At 41.5% G+C, this 838-nt stretch overlaps 1 protein-coding gene across 1 annotated transcript; it reads left to right on the top strand.

The window, feature by feature from the left end:
* The first annotated feature begins 58 nt into the window (after positions 1 to 58).
* On the top strand, positions 59 to 832 carry LOC112090468 (autophagy-related protein 13a-like). The gene is made up of 2 exons (XM_024161821.1): positions 59 to 309; positions 519 to 832. Exons 1-2 carry the CDS (start codon positions 212 to 214, stop codon positions 829 to 831), a joined length of 411 nt encoding a protein of 136 aa, XP_024017589.1. The 5' UTR covers positions 59 to 211; the 3' UTR covers position 832.
* The last annotated feature ends 6 nt before the right edge of the window (positions 833 to 838 follow it).

Here is an 838-nt window from a genome sequence, read left to right as displayed (position 1 = left end):
TACAGTAGTAAAGAAGCAGATGACCCATTTGCCAACTCATTATCGGCATTGTCACTTATGGAGGATGCTATATTTTGGGGGCCAGTTTTGTGCAACCAATATTGGGATCCATTTTAGACAAAATGCCCAGGAAATGCTTCAGTAATATTAACATTCCATTTTGAACCTTTTAGATGTTAATTATTTTGTGAGAGAGACAAAAGTAAAAATTATGAGCAAGATGTTAACAAGCTATAATCTATACTTTGTAGTTTGCAATGGCAGGTGGGCTATGCAGTTATTTATATTTTCACATCGAGATGGACTCAAGTAATCTTATGAAACAATTTGACTTCATTTTTTAAAACCCTTTCTTTCATGCTGTTATACTACTCCAGTGGAGATAAGAAATATGACTTCATTTCGGTCTCTACACCGCATTTCCACTTAGCATACTGCTCTTGACATTATGCAAAGCTTTCCGCTTCTAGTATCTCATCTTTTTCCTCTTTCTTCTGTTTGGAACTTTGGGCAAGCAGTCAAAATCTTCCCGGCAAAAGAGCTCCAGACACCACTTCACAGTCGCTGCCAATGGGTCGAAAATCACAAGACGCTGCAGTAGGCGTTCTTGTTCACATGCTGAGGACAGCGCCTCCGCTGCGCCAAGATTCAAGCTGTTACTCATCCAACTCCTTGAAGGCTGAATCTGAGGGAGGACTTGCTACAGGTTCCGGATTCTTCATGCCCCGAAAGGCATCGGATGCGCTGGAAGAGCTCCGGAGTTACAGAGAAATGAAAGACCTTCTACTTTCTAAGAGCGGAACTAGGCTGACTGCCAAAGAAGAAGCATAGATTTGCT

The sequence above is a fragment of the Morus notabilis genome, unplaced genomic scaffold, assembly GCF_000414095.1.
Source record: "Morus notabilis unplaced genomic scaffold, ASM41409v2 Scaffold10666, whole genome shotgun sequence".
Classification (NCBI taxonomy): Eukaryota; Viridiplantae; Streptophyta; class Magnoliopsida; order Rosales; family Moraceae; genus Morus; species Morus notabilis.
The sequence above is the reverse complement of the archived record's forward strand: the minus strand, read 5'-3'. Positions and strand labels throughout refer to the sequence as shown.